Consider the following 19,742-nt stretch of genomic DNA (forward strand, 5'->3'; position numbering starts at 1 on the left):
AAAATATACACGCATACCTCGCCAGGTTTGTTTCTGTGATTAGTCGACAGACGATGCCATTTGCTTTGTGTGTGTTTTTTGTTGCTTACTGTACATACATAATGTGTAAAATCCAGTTCTTTAACAGGCAACAAACCTTGCTAAGTTCAAGAAGCTGCAATCTGAAGCGACCTATCTCTGATTCTAGCAGACGATCTTTTCAATGTTTAACACAAAATCAGCAAACTCTCCTGTCACATAGAACGTCCATTGTATAGTGCAATGTTAAAATGAAGTTACCGGTCTGAAACATTTAGTCGTTTCTTCTGAGACAATCCTTGTTCTCTTATCATCTACAGATTACCGCAGTCTTCATCATGCGAATCCCCAACAGAAGTCAGACCTTCGAACATAGAATATATACGCAAGCAAGCATGATACGTCATGGCGTCATATGATTCCTAGCATATTGACGTAATGCTAAACATCCGGTTATCTCGAGTCTTCTCTGTAATACATGTCCGAGGGTTTTCCAATGTTCGGTGATTTCCGTGGATACATGCGCAAAGGGATATGCGCACTATAACCGTCGTCTGCAATCAACGACATGGACCATTCTGGTAGTTGTTGCTGACTAAAACATGATTTTAACACAGAATATAATGTCAGAGTAGATCAATGTTTAGTTTCTTAATTAACGCTATTTTGTTTTTAACGTAGCAATAGGGTCCGATATTTAGACGAGACAAGTATAATGCCGACGAGTCGAATACGAGTCGCATTATACTTGTTCGAGTCTAAATGTCGGACCCTATTGCTACGCTGAAAACACAATAGCTGTTAATAATGTCATTGCTTTAACATTTACAGGTAAAATTACATGCTAATTTTTCCCCTCATATTACTCGAGTGCTAAATACAACATACATGTATACATACTGTAAAACAACTCAAAACAAACAGGAAACGCCTCAGAAATTAAGAAACTAAACATTGATTTATGGCCTGTACATTTTTTAGAAGAAAAAGTTGACAAAATCATGATACCAACAAAAATATTACCATATGCAGCAGTCAGGAAATATACATAAAGAATGAATAATGCAACAAGATGCATAAACATTATACATGTGTTCAAACACACACATGCACAGTCTATACATTGACGGACATGCTAATCAGATGTATTAGTATCATTGTTGTCATTATCATAATTATTTAAGCATGAATGATTTGACTTAAAACCATTTTAAATGAAAGCTAAAGTTCAAAGAAAGATAAGACTGAAAGTTTTCATTCTTCTACAGTTTCCTTCCACGGATAGGACAATACCAAAGGGGAAAAGAAATGAGAGACAGTGATGAATAAGCTGCCACAGGGCTGATGACAAGCCAAGTGCACATGTACATCGCGAAAGTTGAGAGGCAAGTGCACATATACACACAGACAGACAGACAGACAGACAGACAGACAGACAAAGCAGTGTTGTTCCCAGACAAAAATGACAATAAGTCAGATGGACCTGGGCTGACAATGTGTACAGGCCCAAATGTCCTGGCTACCAGAGTATATTGGTCAGAAGGCCTGCCAGGTGTCAAAGCTATGGGACCGTCAATCAGCCAGGGGTCAGAATAATGTGTCAGATCAGAAAAGTATGCACCAATGACTGAAGACCGAGGCCTGAGAACAACACCGACAGAGTACTGGTGCAGAGGAGAAGGTAGGTCAAAGAACACATACACAATGCGCAAGAAACTGCTAAATACACTCACACACAAAAACACATACACACAAACACAGAAGAGAAGAGGAAGGAAAACATGGTACAATTCATGACAGTGCATTTCAAGGTGTGATACAATGCAGGCTTACAATGCAACAAGCTTGGTATTTGCATGATATATATATATATATAAATATGAATAAAAGGGCAGACTGTATGAGGTCAGGATAAAAACAGGTAAATATATCGTTGGGCATCAGTGGCAAACGAGGTGAGAAATCAAACAGCACACGGCCGTGCAGGTTGCATCAAGTGATTCAGTCACACATTCAGCTTCTGGCAGGAAAAAACAGTGCGTGACGTTTATAATTTTATGGTCAAGATCAAAGGGGCAGAGGCTGTAAAAATGTCTAGAAACCTCGTCTGGATCTAGATCTAGCTCTTCCTCGAGAGCTTCGGGCATTTTGTGACGATACTCATCTGTTTGTCTTTCCTGCGTGTCAAAAACCACAACACATTGACGCAACAAAAAACAATCACTTGATGAAAATTAATTCTAACGTGAAAGAAAAGACAAAGCTTCGTTTAAAATAATAACACACACAAAACTTTCACAAAAAACAATGTATTCAACAGAAAACAAGCAGGGTGCAACCGGTCATAGCACTACACTACTTAACACTCCATGCACACACTTTTTCCAGGGATGTCATCTGGTTTGGGAAATTGACAAAATGCCGAAAGTTCTTCTTAATTGCCCCAAACTTTGCCATCAATTTGGCAGAGCTGGCGAACATTTTTCACAATGGCAGAAAGGAGACAGCGTCACTCTTTTAAAATTTGTCAATCATTCATGACCATTACCGCAAACTTGTCCCCCAAAAATCTATCAACATCCCTGAAGCTTACACATGCACACATTTACATCATGTGGGACAATTCAAATCCAAAAGATTAGCAAAAACCAACGAAGACTCAAATAGTACAACAGCACACTGCAAATGAAATCAAGGAAATACCCGATACATTTAAAGTGATTCTCTGTTATGAGGAATGGGAGACTTGGATGTAGTCAAACAACTAAAAACGAGAGAGAAAACCTTCGGAGGAAGAAGACCTATATATAGGTAACCTGTAAATATGTACAGACAATAGTTACACAGATAGACAGAAATTAAAATGATGTAAAATTTAATCATAGAAAGAAAATTTAATGATGAAAATTTATAATAGAAAGAAATTTAAATGATGACAAATTTAATCATAGAAAGAAATCAAAATGATGAAAATTTACAGAAGAAAAAAATAAAACGAAAATTTACAATCGATTACAAAGAAACAAAAGATACATCACTAACACCTCACTGTTTTCTGTTTGACTAGTTCTCTGATAAGGAGTTTATATTTGTTGGACTTTTGGAGTTCAAAATCATTGCAAGTGTTTCTGTCAGCTGTCCTCAGTTTTTAACCACTTAAATATAGGCTTCTAAATGTAAACCTCAAAATTAAACTTTAATTTCAAATCTTGGTCTATATGCTTGTCTAAATTCAATGCTTGATTTCTTATTTTTCAAAAAGTCTCATCTACGGATTATGACCATCATGCAACGAGAAGCATGCAACCTCATGAAAACAAACCTACTAATTTCAATCAGCTCCTGCAGTTTACAACAATGATTAATTTCTTAATCCTTCTGAACGCTTATTTTAGCTGATAAGTTAGTAGCACGAATCAGACAGTAAATTGTGTACACTGTGTTAGAGTCAGTATGGGCGCCGCTACACAATACACTGAGGTAGTCACGTGAGACAGCGTTTCACTCAGAACCTGGTGATATACCTCTGATGTCCAGTTGGGCCTAGTCACAAGTCTGGCCTGGTAAATATACACGTAGACACATACACAATCTATACAATGTCTTTTCTCATTTGCTGCTTGCATATTTTTTTCTATAAACTTTCGCAAAAACAAGCTTGCAAAAAATAAAATCCTAATGAAAAACTTATTTTCGAAATGAAAGACAAACTAGAAGAAAACCTATATTAACAAATCAGAACTAACCAATTTAATTATGACAAGGAAGCCAGAAAAGTATCAGCACTGGAGGATTTTAGACACTCGGCAAACATTTTCTCAAATCAACAATTTAACTTCATCCAAGAAAATACATTAAAAGTTAAAATAAAATGAAACAACAGATATTTCTTCTGCAACTTTACAAAGCATGGAAACGTAAGACAACAAATGTTCAACTTAAAAGATGAAAGATTACATATAAAGTTAACAGAAGAATACCTCCAAATCAAAATAAACGCAACTTCTTCTTCTTCTGCGTTCGTGGGCTGAAACTCCCATGTACACTCGTGTTTTTTGCAAGACTGGAATTTTACGTGTATGACCGTTTTTTACCCCGCCATTTAGGCAGCCATACGCCATTTTCGGAGGAAGCATGCTGGGTATTTTTGTGTTTCTATAACCCACCGAACTCTGACATGGATTACAGGATCTTTTTCGTGCGCACTTGGTCTTGTGCTTGCGTGTACACACGGGGGTGTTCGGACACCGAGGAGAGTCTGCACACAAAGTTGACTCTGAGAAATAAATCTCTCGCCGAATGTGGGGACGAACTCACGCTGACAGCGGCCAACTGGATACAAATCCAGCGCGCTACCGACTGAGCTACATCCCTGCCCCTATGCGCAACTGAAATAGTAACTTCTGTAACAAAGCAAAACAAGCAAGCTCTCCTTATCAATGTACATCAGTGCAATAAAAAAACAACTTGAAATAAAATTGAACACAGTCAACACAAATTCTCCATCAATAACATTTTGAGGAACATGTACGTTAAAGAGAAGGTAACTCACTGCAGCAGACCGGAGGGTGGCGGACATTTTCTCGACGGCCGTCTCCCAGAGTTCGTCCATGTAGGATCTCGTGACCAGCCCCTGGGTGGTGTGCAGAATGTGGTCCTCCACCACAAAGAACCTACAACATAACACTCATCATAATGTCTGGGTGGTGTGCAGGATGTGGTCCTCTACCACAAAGAACATGCAACATAACACTCATCATAATGTTTGGGTGATGTGCAGGATGCGGTCCTCCACCACAAAGCACCTGCAACTACACTCATCATAATGTCTGGGTGGTGTGCATGATGCGGTCCTCCACCACAAAGCACCTGCAACATAACACTCATCATAATGTCTGGGTGATGTGCAGGATGCGGTCCTCCACCACAAAGCACCTGCAACATAACACTCATCATAATGTCTGGGTGGTGTGCAGGATGGGGTCCTCCACCACAAAGAACCTGCAACATAACACTCATCATAATGTCTGGGTGGTGTGCAGGATGCGGTCCTCTACCACAAAGAACCTGCAACATAACACTCATCATAATGTCTGGGTGGTGTGCAGGATGCGGTCCTATACCACAAAGAACCTGCAACATAACACTCATCATAATGTCCGGGTGATGTGCAGGATGCGGTCCTCTACCACAAAGAACCTGCAACATAACACTCATCATAATGTCTGGGTGGTGTTCAGGATGCGGTCCTCCACCACAAAGCACCTGCAACATAACACTCATCATAATGTCTGGGTGGTGTGCAGGATGCGGTCCTCCACCACAAAGAACCTGCAACATAACACTCATCATAATGTCTGGGTGGTGTACAGGATGCGGTCCTCCACCACAAAGCACCTGCAACATAACACTCATCATAATGTCCCGGTGATGTGCGGGATGCGGTCCTCTACCACAAAGAACCTGCAACATAACACTCATTATAATGTCCGGGTGGTGTGCAGGATGCGGTCCTCCATCACAAAGCACCTGCAACATAACACTCATCATAATGTCTGGGTGGTGTGCAGGATGCGGTCCTCCACCACAAAGCACCTGCAACATAACACTCATCATAATGTCCCGGTGATGTGCAGGATGCGGTCCTCTACCACAAAGAACCTGCAACATAACACTCATCATAATGTCTGGGTGGTGTGCAGGATGCGGTCCTCCACCACAAAGCACCTGCAACATAACACTCATCATAATGTCCGGGTGATGTGCAGGATGCGGTCCTCCACCACAAAGCACCTGCAACATAACACTCATCATAATGTTTGGGTGATGTGCAGGATGCGGTCCTCTACCACAAAGCACCTGCAACATAACACTCATCATAATGTTTGGGTGATGTGCAGGATGCGGTCCTCCACCACAAAGCACCTGCAACATAACACTCTTCATAATGTCTGGGTGGTGTGCAGGATGTGGTCCTCCACCACAAAGCACCTGCAACATAACACTCATCATAATGTCTGGGTGGTGTGCAGGATGGGGTCCTCCACCACAAAGAACCTGCAACATAACACTCATCATAATGTCTGGGTGGTGTGCAGGATGCGGTCCTCTACCACAAAGAACCTGCAACATAACACTCATCATAATGTCTGGGTGGTGTGCAGGATGCGGTCCTCTACCACAAAGAACCTGCAACATAACACTCATCATAATGTCCGGGTGATGTGCAGGATGCGGTCCTCTACCACAAAGAACCTGCAACATAACACTCATCATAATGTCTGGGTGGTGTTCAGGATGCGGTCCTCCACCACAAAGCACCTGCAACATAACACTCATCATAATGTCTGGGTGGTGTGCAGGATGCGGTCCTCCACCACAAAGCACCTGCAACATAACACTCATCATAATGTCCCGGTGATGTGCGGGATGCGGTCCTCTACCACAAAGAACCTGCAACATAACACTCATCATAATGTCTGGGTGGTGTGCAGGATGCGGTCCTCCATCACAAAGAACCTGCAACATAACACTCATCATAATGTCTGGGTGGTGTGCAGGATGCGGTCCTCCACCACAAAGCACCTGCAACATAACACTCATCATAATGTCAGGGTGATGTGCAGGATGCGGTCCTCCACCACAAAGCACCTGCAACATAACACTCATCATAATGTTTGGGTGATGTGCAGGATGCGGTCCTCTACCACAAAGCACCTGCAACATAACACTCATCATAATGTTTGGGTGATGAGCAGGATGCGGTCCTCCACCACAAAGCACCTGCAACATAACACTCATCATAATGTCTGGGTGGTGTGCAGGATGCAGTCCTCTACCACAAAGCACCTGCAACATAACACTCATCATAATGTCTGGGATACAGTGGGACCCCCTTTTAAGACCTCTAAAACCCTGACAAAATCAGGTCTGGTCTTAATGCGGAGGGAGTCTTACAATGGAAACACATTTACAGAAGTTATGAAAAAGTAAGGTCTTACAAAAGAGGAAGTCTGAGAACCCAGGGGGTCATGTGAGACTGATTCAGCATCAATCTTATTCTCCGCCTACTCTTCAAAAACTATTCTCATTTAAGGCGTATTACAGTAAAAGGTAGAAGGTTCCTTGAAACTCAGATTCTTTCTCTATCTTGTTGAAACTCTTCCTCTCTTTCAATAAGTTCAAAGTCTTGTCCGGGGTTGCATGAACATCAAAGTAATAAAGGATCTGAGGGGAACCTGGTGACAAGCGAGAGAGTCAGTGCATGTGTGTGCATTGTGTGTACAAATAGCACTGTATAAACAATACCATCAACAACAAAAATGCAAATAACAAAAATTGCATAGTTACTGTCAAAAGATCACTTACCCAACAACATCATGAAAATATTTCCTGAAGGCTTCTATACTTTCATGCTGAAACAGAGAAGCAGCTAAATTAAGGCATACAAAACAGGCTTATTTGCTACTGTGCTTACACTTCATCATGTCACGTTTCAGCACACAGCTGATTTCAAATTCGTCTACTGGCTTAGGACTCAAACTCAGTTTTGTAATAAATCTTATAACTCAATCTAAACATCATTCAAGATAAGCAATGCAACACATTCACATCATATTCTGCTCATTGAATATTAAAAGAAAGATGCAGTGTCATTGTCTTACCCCTTTAAAAAATGTGTTACAATCATAACAAAACTAGAACAGGCCAGAGAATTAAATTGATTTAAATAACAAAACTAGAACAAGCATGAAAATTATCCTAACAACACAAGTGGAAACATTTTTACTCTTACGCATACCAAAGAAGAAAAATAAAACTCAGCACAATAGAATTGATCGATTAGCAACAAACTGATGAGTGTTTATTTTTATTTTTCTCAGTGTTAAGGGGTATTGGTTCAAGCCTCTCAGTCTGCATCTCCCCTCCTTATCTTTCCATATAAACCTGTTTTTATACTTTACCATGTTTTGTGGAGGTTGAAGTGAAAGACGTGCTTGTTTCCATCTCTGTTGCCGGTAGTATGTCTCAAACTTATCTCTGTCTCCCTGTAACAAAAGCATGTCAGAAGTGGTAAAAAACAGCAACCTCGGGATATCAGATCTAAGAATATCTTATCAAAGCACACAATAATAACATAGAAGGCAGACTTCTCAAACAAAACATGGTCTCCTTTGTCAAATGAAGATTTCGCACTTCCTTGATACTCTGTATCAATATCTCTCATCGTGATCTCTTTTTCTCATGTTGGGTGCACTGTACATGCTGAGTGTCAATCAGATAAGAGTGGACAACGACAGCCCCCCCAACGCACACAGACACACGAAGTAACGCACTTAACCCTGAAAGTAAAGAACTGTGTAGATATGTAAAGAGACTCACCAGAACTGTGTAGATATGTAAAAGAGACTCACCAGAACTGTGTAGATATGTAAAGAGACTCACCAGAACTGTGTAGATATGTAAAGAGACTCACCAGAACTGTGTAGATATGTAGACTCACCAGAACTGTGTAGATATGTAAAGAGACTCACCAGAACTGTGTAGATATGTAAAGAGACTCACCAGAACTGTGTAGATATGTCAAGAGACTCACCAGAATTGTGAAGATATGTAAAGAGACTCACCAGAACTGTATAGATATGTCAAGAGACTCAACAGAATTGTGTAGATATGTAAAGAAACTCACCAGAACTGTGTAGATATGTAAAGAGACTCACCAGAACTGTGTAGATATGTAAAGAGACTCACCAGAACTGTGTAGATATGTAAAGAGACTCGCCAGAACTGTGTAGATATGTAAAGAGACTTACCAGAACTGTGTAGATATGTAAAGAGACTCACCAGAATTGTGTAGATATGTCAAGAGACTCACCAGAATTGTGAAGATATGTAAAGAGACTCACCAGAACTGTATAGATATGTCAAGAGACTCAACAGAATTGTGTAGATATGTAAAGAAACTCACCAGAACTGTGTAGATATGTAAAGAGACTCACCAGAATTGTGTAGATATGTAAAGAGACTCAGCAGAATTGTGTAGATCAATCAATCAATCAATCAATCAATCAATGAGTCTTATATCGCGCATATTCCGTGGGTACAGTTCTAGGCGCTCTGCAGTGATGCCGTGTGAGATGAAATTTTATACGGCCAGTAGATTGCAGCCATTTCGGCGCATATTTACCTTTCGCGGCCTATTATTCCAAGTCACACGGGTATAGGTAGACAATTATTAACTGTGCCTAAGCAATTTTGCCAGGAAAGACCCTTTTGTCAATCGTGGGATCTTTAACATGCACACCCAATGTAGTGTACACGGGGGGAGGTTCGGACACCGAAGAGAGTCTGCACACAAAGTTGACTCTGTGAAATAAATTTCCGCCGAACCTGGGATCGAACTCACGCTGACAGCGGCCAACTGAATACAAATCCAGCGCGCTACCAACTGAGCTATATCCCCGCCCAATGTAAAGATATGTAAAGAGACTCATCAGAACTGTGTAGATATGTAAAGAGACTCAGCAGAACTGTGTAGATATGTAAAGAGACTCACCAGAATTGTGTAGATATGTAAAGAGACTCACCAGAATTGTGTAGATATGTAAAGAGACTCACCAGAACTGTGTAGATATGTAAAGAGACTCACCAGAATTGTGTAGATATGTAAAGAGACTCACCAGAACTGTGTAGATATGTCAAGAGACTCACCAGAATTGTGTAGATATGTCAAGAGACTAACCAGAATTGTGTAGATATGTAAAGAAACTCACCAGAACTGTGTAGATATGTAAAAAGACTCACCAGAACTGTGTAGATATGTAAAGAGACTCGCCAGAACTGTCTAGATATGTAAAGAGACTCACCAGAACTGTGTAGATATGTAAAGAGACTCACCAGAACTGTGTAGATATGTAAAGAGACTCGCCAGAACTGTGTAGATATGTAAAGAGACTTACCAGAACTGTGTAGATATGTAAAGAGACTCACCAGAATTGTGTAGATATGTAAAGAGACTCACCAGAACTGTGTAGATATGTAAAGAGACTCACCAGAACTGTGTATATATGTAAAGAGACTCACCAGAACTGTGTAGATATGTAAAGAAACTCACCAGAACTGTGTAGATATGTAAAGAAACTCAACAGAACTGTGTAGATATGTAAAGAAACTCAACAGAACTGTGTAGAGATGTAAAGAAACTCACCAGAACTGTGTAGATATGTAAACATCTGTAGACAGGAGAGAAGTCGACTAAATCTTGCGCACTCAGTTCCTGAAACAAAAATGATGGTGACATTACAGAATACAGAATAAAGAAAAGAGAATCTTTAATTGCCCATGGTTGGGAATTTGTCTTGACACTGTGGTTAAAGGCTGCCATATACGTAGCGTTCATTAATTAATTCATATTGTTTACATGTGCGAATAATGTTATAAAACTGTACCTAAGGGGATATAATAACAATTGGCTGTAACTTTCGAACACAGAAAAAATTATTTCAGTATTGCAAAGTGGTGTTGATAGTGTCGAATGTAAACAGATCAGTCTCAAAGTGAAAGTGGATGTTTTCCGGAAATTGCGAAGTTAACAAGAATACAGAAAAGCGCGCTTTCCTGCTTAGCACAATACGCTACCGCGCTAATCTGGCGTGTCAATATCACTAAGTTTTGCACGTGGAAGGTGAGCGATTTCCTTCACGCGGGGATTGACGAAGCTGTACTGTCTGTGTTGACGGTCTAAAAATAGCCCAAGACCTGGAGAACTGTTGCTAAACATAGCAATAAAGAATTAATTATTTCTCGTAATTGGTAAGGACTTCAAACCTAAAACTTTGCAGGAAGCTTAATTTATACATCCCCGCAACGATGGGAAAAGCCCTGGAAGTAATTAAACTAATTAAATAGGACTATATGTCAGCCTTTAACTTTTTAAGAAACATTCACTCTATAAAAACTGATCAACGACATCAATTTAAATAAGACACTGGATAGTAATCAAAAATACATACACTAAAACTAGCAACATACTCTCTAAAGCTTCATCACCTCACCTCATGTCAGACACACACACACGCGCACACACAATCAAATATGGCTAGAAGGAAGGTATCATCTTCATAGGTTAAGCTTAAAGGCAGGAAGTGTGCAGTCACAGCTACAGTTGGAGGAAATGACAGTTGTTTGATCGACCAAAAAGAATTCTCACATCCTCCTCCTCGTCATCGGTGAGAGCAATGGGTGGAGGGGTGTGTTCAACCTCGCCGGTGAATGGGTTGGGTGGGGGAGGGGCTCGTCGCTTCTTCACTCGTTTCTTGGCGATGGTGGGGTCCATGTTGTTCTGTTCAGCAGCCTGGAGAAAATGAAGAGAGACTTTGTTACTTAACTTTCCCTGGGACAGGCTGATCTTTCTTAACCCAGTGTGGGATTTTCAGTGGGGCGACCACCCCCAACCCAGCGCGTCCCCGGGTGGCGGATAGGGGAACGGTCTTCAGATATGGAGATCAGCCGCTTGCGGCCGCGGACCAAACTGGCTCCGGGTGGGATCCCGGAAAATCCTCCCCCCTGTGCTCTCAGGGTAGGACGTACGGGCCATGAGCTAAGGGTGAGGTAACCCCGACAGAAAACCCCGAATGCTGAAGACGGAGGACCCGGGCCGCACGGCGCATTCTCACAAACCACGGGTACACGCACTTACGCAAATGATGACACAATCAACCAGCACAGATGAAAATGGCGCTCGCCCATTGAGGACCCCCCAGGGTGGAGCAGCGTCGGGTCCCATGCCTCAAAGGGACCCAGCCCCAACTACTGGAGGTCCCTCCCGTCCGTCTTGTCACGCCAGGGGACGCGGGAGGAAAGTGACTGGCACCACCACAACCAGGAAGAAACCCAGTCAGCAGCGACCTTTTCAGGTCATGCACTGGAACGCAGAAAGTATCCTGAACAAGAAGACAGAGTTGGAGCATATCCTGCATGAGAAGAACATCAACATCTGCTGTATTCAGGAGACGCACCTGACACCCCAAAAGTCCTTCAAAGTGAGAGGCTACCAATGTCTTAGGTCCGACAGAACAGACCGAAGCAAAGGAGGAATCCTGACCCTCATCAGGAACAACATCAATGCCTGTTTGATAGAAACGCACATGGAGGACTCCGAATATCAGGTGATTCGAATCCAGACGAAGACATCAGAATTCCATCTTGTCAACTTCTACTGCCCCAATGATAGACACCTCGCCCTTGACACGATCCCCGCAAAGGCCTCCAACTTCATTGTGGTGGGTGACTTCAACAGTCATTCACAGAGTTGGGGATATGACCACCTGGATCGGAGAGGAGAAGAGGTGGAGAACTGGCAGGACGACAAAGGTCTCATCCTTTTGAACAGTCCCTTTGACTGCCCTACATTCTACTCCAGAAGATGGCACACTACATCAACTCCTGACCTAGCCTTCTGCACGGAAGACATGCACCAGCTAACCAGCAGAGAGGTCGGAGAACAGCTAGGTGGAAGTGACCATCGGCCAGTCTTTTTGACCCTGGGCATGGAGTCCTGCACTGAAGCTTCCTTCCCACGGTGGAACTACAAAAGAGCGAACTGGTTCCTCTTTAGACACCGCACCAGCGAACTCACCAGAGACATCAGAGTCGAGGGTCGAGACATCAATATGGTGGCGAATGACTTCAACATGAGCATCCTCAGAGCAGCGCGTGAGTCCATTCCCAGGGGTGCCAGGAGAGACTATAAGCCCTACTGGAGCAATGAATTGCAGGAACTGGATGATGATCTGGCAGACGCCAGAAGGGAAGCAGAAGTCAACCCGTCACAAAACAACAACATCCGCCTCCAGGAAGCCAAAGCCAAATTTCTCAAAAAGAAGCTACAGGCAAGACGGAGAAGCTGGCAAGAGAAAACAAGCTCTCTGAACCTTGAGAAGGATGGCAGAAAGCTCTGGAGGCTCACCAAGCAGTTGAATGATGAGAACACCAGCAGAGGAAAGATCACATTAGAAGAGAACGGGAAGGTGCTAACTGGAAAGCATGCTGCCAACCAATTTGCTGAAAGCTATGCAGCTGAGAGCAACCTCCATGTTAGCCCCGAGAAACAGAGAGAAGCAAGAAGAGAGAAAAGAGAGAGACCTGCCAGACAGTCGACAGTGGACGCCATGAGTCAACCACTCACACTCCACGAGCTGCACTCAGCTCTGAAAAAGTCAAAGGCGAAGAAGTCCCCTGGCCCAGACGGCATCACCAACGAGATGCTAACCCACCTTGGTAGTGCAGCAGAGAACAAGCTACTCGAGGTCTTCAACAGCAGCTGGCAAGAAGGATCGCTACCACAACTCTGGCGAGAAGCGATCATGATCCCCATCTTAAAAAAAGGGAAGGATCCAAAGAAGGCCACCAGCTATCGCCCAATCAGCCTCACCAGCTGTGTTGTGAAGACCCTGGAGAGAATTGTGAACGAGCGCCTCAGGTGGTACCTGGAATCCAGGAACCTCCTCGCCCCTGAACAAGCTGGATTCCGACAGTTCCGGAGCACTGAAGATCAGGTCACTTACCTGGCGCAAGAAGTTGAAGATGCCTTTCAGGAACAGAAGCTGGTCTTCGTCACCTGGATAGATCTTCAGAAGGCCTTTGACAAGGTCTGGAAAGATGGACTCCTTGTAAAACTGCTGAGGAAAGGCGTGTCCAGCAACATGTACCAGTGGATTCGCTCTTACCTCTATAACCGCAGGGCAAGAGTTAACGTCGACCAGACCAAAAGCAAGAAGTTCCTCCTTCGTCATGGCGTCCCTCAGGGCGGAGTCCTCTCCCCCACACTCTTCCTTCTCTTCATCGACGATCTGGTGTCTGAGATGCCCAAGGGGATCAAAGCTGCTCTCTACGCAGACGACCTTGTGATCTGGTGCAAGGAGGAGCACGCAAGTACTGCCACCTACAGAATGCAGCAAGCGGCAGATAGGCTGAACGCATGGGCAGAAGATTGGTGCGTCTCCATCAACAAGGAGAAATCCTCCACCACCCTATTCACACTGTCGCCAAAGCAGAAAGCCGGAACCATTAGGCTTGGTGGAACTCCTCTGAGAGAGGATGAAGAAGCAACGTACCTTGGTGTCACCTTTGATAGACGGCAGACCTGGAAACCACACATTGCACAGGCAGAGACGAAGGCCCGGCGCAAGCTAGCCATACTCAGGAAGCTGGCAGGTACCACCTGGGGAGCGAACGAGAAGATACTGAAGACAGTATACCAGGGAACAATCAGACCCCACCTCGAGTACGGCTCCACAGCGTGGTCAACCTCAGCCAAGACAAACCTGCAGACCCTTGACCGTGTGCAAAACCAGGCCCTCCGACTCATCACCGGTGCAATGAAATCCACGCCCATCAAGGAAATGGAGAAGCTTACCACCATCCAACCCCTCTGTCAGAGAAGAGAAGCCAAGACTATGGTACAGGCCGAGAAGCTCAAGTGCCTACCCGACCACCCCATGAAGCACAGACTGAGCAACCTCACCAAGAACCGGCTTAAACGGAGCAGTTTTGTACACGAGAGCAAGAGACTTTCTCGACAGTACAGGGAAGTCCTTCCACAGAACACTCTACCTCTGACTCAAGAAGAAGAGGAAACCCCCAAGGCAACAGAGAAACCAGGCATCCAGATCTGCACCAGTGTTCCACATGTTACCTCAGGAGAAGATCAGAATGACACAGCTCGACAGGCACTCACCTTAGCCCTGATCGACGAACAGTACCCAAAAGAGGCGTGGATCCATGTATACACCGATGGATCAGCAACTAACGCCGTGCTCAATGGAGGTGCAGGCATTCTCATCCAGTTCCCTGGGGGACATACAGCTACATCCAGCGTTGCCACTGGCAAACACTGCACAAACTATAAAGCAGAAGCAGAAGCTCTCATGCAGGCCGCCTCCTTCGTTCAGGACTCCGCAGACCCTTGCTTTCAAGTTGTCTTCCTCTCGGACGCCCTTTCAGTCCTTCAGGCCCTAGAGAACGACAAACTCCCACAACTGGCCAAAGCATTACAGATAGTCAGACAAACCAGAAGAGTTGTCCTCCAGTGGATACCAGCACACTGTGGGATACCAGGAAATGAAAGGGCAGATGAGCTGGCAAAAGAAGGAGCCGTGGAAGACCAACCTGAAAACAGTGTCAGCTTTAGTGAGCAGAAGACAATCATCAAGGCATTGATGAGGCCAAGGACAAACAGAGATGACTACCACACAATGTCCAGAGAGCAGCAAGTCAACCTCATCAGGCTGCGTACTGGCCACAACAGGCTCAATGCTCACATGAACCGAAAGTTCAAGCTGGCGCCATCACCAACCTGTGCCTGCGGTCAAGAGGACCAAACAGCGGAACACATCTTACAGCGATGTCCCTTACTAGATGAGGAACGAAAAGAAGTGTGGCCGTCACCAACTCCCTTGCAGACCAAACTATACGGCAGTCGACAGGAGTTGGAGAAAACGACAACATTTATCACCAGTGCTGGACTGATTGTGTAACCTCTGCGAACGCCAAGAAGAAGAAGAAGAAGAAGACTTAACTTTCCAAAGTGCAGCTGTACAAGCTAACCATCAAAAAGGAGACAGCCACAAGAAGCTATCTTTTTCACTCAAAAAAGATAAGCATACAATACAATATATTCACACAACATTCATAAAATACCCCCCCCCCCCCCCCCTCTTTCATGCTCATCCCCCCTGTATTTTTCCTGCAAATAATGAAGATTGAGCTACTACTCAGCATGAAAGGTAAAGCAGCATAAAATCTTGTTTTCCAGCAAGCAGTGCAGGGAAAAGCTGCACGTAAGTTTATCTATCTCCGTTTCCAATCCCCCCCACCCAACATTTCACTCATGCAATCAAAAACAAAGCGACATCACAAAATGCAGACACACTACAGCACAAAATGCAGACACACTACAGCGCAAAACTCAGACACACTACAGCACAAAACGCAGACACACTACAGCACAAAACGCAGACACACTACAGCACAAAACGCAGACACACTACAGCACAAAACGCAGACACACTACAGCACAAAACGCAGACACACTACAGCACAAAACTCAGACACACTACAGCACAAAACTCAGACACACTACAGCACAAAACGCAGACACACTACAGCACAAAACGCAGACACACTACAGCACAAAACGCAGACACACTACAGCACAAAATATAGACACACTACAGCACAAAACGCAGACACACTACAGCACAAAACTCAGACACACTACAGCACAAAACGCAGACACACTACAGCACAAAATACAGACACACTACAGCACAAAACTCAGACACACTACAGCACAAAACTCAGACACACTACAGCACAAAACGCAGACACACTACAGCACAAAACGCAGACACACTACAGCACAAAACGCAGACACACTACAGCACAAAATACAGACACACTACAGCACAAAACGCAGACACACTACAGCACAAAACTCAGACACACTACAGCACAAAACTCAGACACACTACAGCACAAAACGCAGACACACTACAGCACAAAATACAGACACACTACAGCACAAAATGCAGACACACTACAGCACAAAATGCAGACACACTGCAGCACAAAATGCAGACACACTACAGCACAAAATGCAGACACACTACAGCACAAAATGCAGACACACTACAGCACAAAACGCAGACACACTACAGCACAAAACGCAGACACACTACAGCACAAAACTCAGACACACTACAGCACAAAACGCAGACACACTACAGCACAAAACGCAGACACACTACAGCACAAAACGCTGACACACTACAGCACAAAATACAGACACACTACAGCACAAAACGCAGACACACTACAGCACAAAACTCAGACACACTACAGCACAAAATACAGACACACTACAGCACAAAATGCAGACACACTACAGCACAAAATGCAGACACACTGCAGCACAAAATGCTGCAGACCTGCCTACCCCTGAAATGTACCATGTGTAGTTTTGGGTGTGAAAATATGGCAAATGTGTAGTTTGGCAGGTGAATGTGTAGTATTTCAATTTGATCAACCCAAACCGCAAAACAGAACAGTTACTTATACCGTACTAAAACAAACACTCAACACTCCAAACAAAACTATTACAATGTGAACAATACTCCTCATACAAATACAAACAAAGCCCCCACAAAAATACAAGCCAAGCATTAAGTTTATTTGTTGAGAAAAAAATTATTAACTAGTTTGGAACATTACCATGGGTGAAACTGATCAGAATTAAAAATAAGGAAAATGAGGCCGGGGTCCAGGGGCCGCCCACGCCCTGGTGGGGTGCAGGGGCAACGCCCTCTTAGGGGGCCCAGGGGGGCAAAGCCCCCCGGAAGAAAACGAAAAATCAGGCTTTTTAAGGGTAAAAGTAGGCCTTTCCTGGTATCTCAAACACACAAATTTGCACAGTAAACAATGATAACAAATGCCAAGCTGTAGTCCGATAATTCGCGCGCTCAGGGAAACAAAGATTCAGCGATGTCCGGTCACTGTGTTAGAGAAAATACAGATCGGATCGCCGGCAAAAAAAACAACAAAAAAAAAAAATAAAATTTAAATATTTTTTTAACAGATTTTCAAAATAAGGAATTCTTTATTTGACCAATTTCATTTGGCGGATTTCCGCCCTAAGGCGGAAAAGTTTCACACATGCATTTGTTAAAAAAAAGCTATGTTGAGGGGTATGCAGTTCATATACAGACCTGTGACAATCTGAGAACATCAAGTCACAAAAAGTAGGGACTGGGAGTATGTGTATCAACATGAAGGCAAATTTGCATATAAACAGAACAGGTTTGCGTCGGCAATAATAATAATATGGCAGGTCATTGCCTCTGCTCTGGTTACCGATCTCTCAAAAGTGAGCTTGTCTTGGTCTTCTTTCCCTGGCACGGGTTTCTTCACAAAACAGTCCAATTTTTCTTCTGCTTTGGTCGGGATTTCTCGAATTCCTCATGAGAAGTGCTTTTCTTGTGGCGGTTACACGGTCGTAAAGCCCACTGTGCTTCTCTGAAAAAGCCGTGTTGCACACAGTGCAGTGGGCAAAATGCTTCCCTTTTCTCCACGAAACTAGGCATGGATGCTCCTCATAGTACTTTGGCAGAAAAGCCTTGCTGGGAGTTTGACCAAGCTTCTTTTTTTTGCTCCGTGGCGGTTGATCGCCAAAGTCTTCTGAATCCGCGTTCGTCGCTGTAGCCATTTTTTTCCCTCCAGAAAGAATGAGCTACGAAGTGACCGCGTTCAGAAAAGTATGTGCTGAAACGCCCGCGATAGTTGTAATAACAGCAGCAAGACCAACTGACTACGCTACTCTCGCGGGCGCCGGGCATGTTTTGCACGCAGTACACAACCGGTTAGTACAAATTATGGATCGGAACTCGCTCGCGTTTTTGCGTATTCAAAATGTCAAAATGTGTAGTCGAAACGAAACGTTTGCGTAGTATAAGACAAGCATGCGTAGTTTGGGGACCAAAATCGTAGTTTACTACGCTCAATGTGTAGCGTAAACAGGTCTGATGCTGACACACTGCAGCACAAAATGCAGACACACTACAGCACAAAACGCAGACACACTACAGCACAAAACGCAGACACACTACAGCACAAAATACAGACACACTACAGCACAAAATGCAGACACACTACAGCACAAAATGCAGACACACTGCAGCACAAAATGCTGACACACTGCAGCACAAAATGCAGACACACTACAGCACAAAATGCAGACACACTACAGCACAAAATGCAGACACACTACAGCACAAAATGCAGACACACTACAGCACAAAATGCAGACACACTGCAGCACAAAATGCTGACACACTACAGCACAAAATGCAGACACACTACAGCACAAAATGCAGACACACTACAGCACAAAATGCAGACACACTACAGCACAAAACTCACATGTTTCCTTGATACCCTGTATCAACATTTCTCATAATGCTTTTTTCTGTTCCATATTGGGTGCACTGTACATACTGACCGTCATTCAGACAAGAGTGGACAGCAACAGCCACTTAATAATCAAAACTCACATGTCTCATGGCCACCTCCCCGATCTTGGTGGCGTGTTTGCGGATGCTCTCCAGGAAGTCTTTGAGCTGGGACATGGACGCCTCCTTGATCTGCTGCCGCAGCTTGGGGATGGCCTCCGCCATGGTCTGCGAGAAGCGGTGCGTCATCACGCGCGGCAGGTACGTGTGCTCCAGCTGCTCAAGCGTCTTCAGGGCCGGGTAGTACCTGTGTGGAGAACAATATGTGTGGGGTAGTACCTGTGTGGAGAATAATACATCATCCTGCTCATAAGAAAATTAACTAACTCAGTGTTAGGCATTTCTGCAGTGAGACTACAAGGGAAGGTACTAGAAGGGTACTTGTTTGGTGTGAAAAAGCTTATTTGGGTTGTTATGCAGTTGTGCTGATTGAAAACGTTGCTGCCAGCTCTTTCAATCTTGCTTATTCCGCTGTTAACCGCTCGAGATCGGCAGTTTGCAACTTATTACTAAAATAAGAGAGGCAGTTTGTTCAGGAAACGAACAAGTTTTTCTCGTTTCTTTCAAAAAACAAAACAAAAAGGCAATTGACTTTTGAGCGTGACGACATGTGTGAGAGGAGAACACTAAAGGCTCTACCTGTGTCCAGTTTTTAGTCAC

General features: G+C 43.9%; 1 protein-coding gene across 1 annotated transcript in view; it reads right to left on the reverse strand.

Annotated features, from left to right (window-relative positions):
• LOC138981362 (exocyst complex component 6B-like) overlaps positions 1–19,742 on the reverse strand; it is a 57,693-nt gene that overhangs the window by 34,850 nt on the left and 3,101 nt on the right. Inside the window, exons 5-11 of the mRNA XM_070354256.1 lie at positions 19,125–19,329; positions 11,228–11,371; positions 10,226–10,294; positions 7,983–8,066; positions 7,387–7,433; positions 4,571–4,691; positions 3,543–3,578 (exon numbers count right to left, since the gene is read on the reverse strand). Coding sequence (XP_070210357.1) covers positions 3,543–3,578; positions 4,571–4,691; positions 7,387–7,433; positions 7,983–8,066; positions 10,226–10,294; positions 11,228–11,371; positions 19,125–19,329 — 706 coding nt within the window. The remainder of the gene's footprint in view (positions 1–3,542; positions 3,579–4,570; positions 4,692–7,386; positions 7,434–7,982; positions 8,067–10,225; positions 10,295–11,227; positions 11,372–19,124; positions 19,330–19,742) is intronic.

Source organism: Littorina saxatilis, linkage group LG12 (assembly GCF_037325665.1).
Source record: "Littorina saxatilis isolate snail1 linkage group LG12, US_GU_Lsax_2.0, whole genome shotgun sequence".
Classification (NCBI taxonomy): domain Eukaryota; kingdom Metazoa; phylum Mollusca; class Gastropoda; order Littorinimorpha; family Littorinidae; genus Littorina; species Littorina saxatilis.